At 52.4% G+C, this 1,559-nt stretch overlaps 1 protein-coding gene across 1 annotated transcript in view; it reads right to left on the bottom strand.

Moving 5' to 3' along the window:
- FKBP1B (FK506 binding protein 1B, 12.6 kDa) overlaps positions 1-1,551 on the bottom strand; it is a gene marked incomplete at its 5' end in the record, with an annotated part of 3,774 nt that extends 2,223 nt beyond the window's left edge. Inside the window, one exon of the mRNA XM_010157899.1 lies at positions 1,459-1,551. Within this exon, the coding sequence (XP_010156201.1) occupies positions 1,459-1,551 (93 nt within the window). The remainder of the gene's footprint in view (positions 1-1,458) is intronic.
- Between the last annotated feature and the right edge of the window lie 8 nt (positions 1,552-1,559).

Genomic DNA, 1,559 nt, shown 5'->3' on the forward strand with positions numbered 1-1,559 from the left:
TCTCGGGGCAGCCTGTTCCAGTGCCTCACCAACCTCTCCTGGAAGAATTTCTTCCTGATATCCAATCTAAATCTACCTGCTTTCAATTTATACCTGTTACTCCTTGTCCTGTGAATACAGGCCCTTGTAAAAAGTCCCCCCCAGCTTTCTTGTAGCCCCTCTCAGATACTGGAAGGTGCTGTAAGGTCTCCTCAGAGCATTCTCTTCTCCAGGCTGAACAAGCCCAACTCTCTCAGCCTGTCCCCATAGCAGAGGGGCTCCAGCCCTCTGAGCATCTTCATGGCCTCCTCTGGACTCGCTCCAAGTGGTCAATATCCTTCTGATGTTGAGGGCTCCACAGCTGGATGCAGCACTCCGGGTGGGGTCTCACCAGAGCAGAGTAGAGGGGCAGAATCACCTCCCTCGACCTGCTGGCCACACTTCTCTGGATACAGCCCAGGATACGGTTGGCTTTCTGGGCTGCCAGCGCACACGGCCGGCTCAGTGTTACGGGTGTTCAGGGTGTTCCGGGGTTGGCACTCAGACTGTAATTAACGGAGGGCTGTCTCCTTTTTCTCAGCGTAGGGTTGGTCAGTGTGTGCTCAGATTTTTAGCTGGGAGCCTGAAGTCATAAAAATTTAACAGTGCAATTTGGTACCTTATTCAGTCAGAGTCAAAATCTGCAGCTCGGTCGTGGATGTCATCAAAACCAGCAGCTTGGACTTTTATGGAGTAGCTGAATGGAAGCTGCTCCATAAAACCTGGAACATTTTAAAGGCCACTTGTCTATTTGTGGAGCTGCCCATGGGAAAGGGAAAGGGGTTATGTGGCACATAGGCACCTGGGAGGGGACTTCACTTCTCCCCTCCCAAACTCATACCATGTGGAAAGCCTCATGGGTAGTGGGTGTTGATGGCTGGCTGGAGGGATGGAGGGATGGATGGACAGACGGATGGACAGATGGATGGATGAATGAATGGAGAGAGGGAGGGATGGAGGGAAGGAGGGATGGACGAATGGATGGATGGAAAGAGGGATGGATGGATGGAGAGATGGACGGAGGGAGGGATGGATGGATGGAGGGAGGGATGGATGGATAGATGGATGGATGGAGGAATGGAGGGATGGAGGGATAGATGGAGGATGGATGGAGGGATAGATGGAGGATGATGGACAGAGGGATGGACAGAGGGATGGATGAATGGAGGGAGGGAGGGATGGAGGAATGGACAGAGGGATGGACGGATGGACAGATGGATGGAGGGAGGGAGGGAGGGATGGATGGAGGGAGGGATGGGTGGATGGGGGGATGGATAGATGTTGGATGGATGGATGGGTGGATGGAAGAACACAGCTTGAATTGACCATGCCTTCAGAAAACCACTCCGTATCCTGCACTGTGACTTCCACTTGGCCTTGTCACCACCGCACTGGACTCACACCCCCTCAGCCAGTTCAGCCAGAATCGTTTCTCTGTACCTGTGTAACACCTTCTTCAAATCCCTTAATGACTTCTTGCCTGCCAATCTTGAACCTGAAAGGCTTGTTTCTGTCTCTGGAGGAATCAAACTTCTTTCCAT

Source organism: Eurypyga helias, unplaced genomic scaffold (genome assembly GCF_000690775.1).
Source record: "Eurypyga helias isolate BGI_N326 unplaced genomic scaffold, ASM69077v1 scaffold8758, whole genome shotgun sequence".
NCBI lineage: Eukaryota > Metazoa > Chordata > Aves > Eurypygiformes > Eurypygidae > Eurypyga > Eurypyga helias.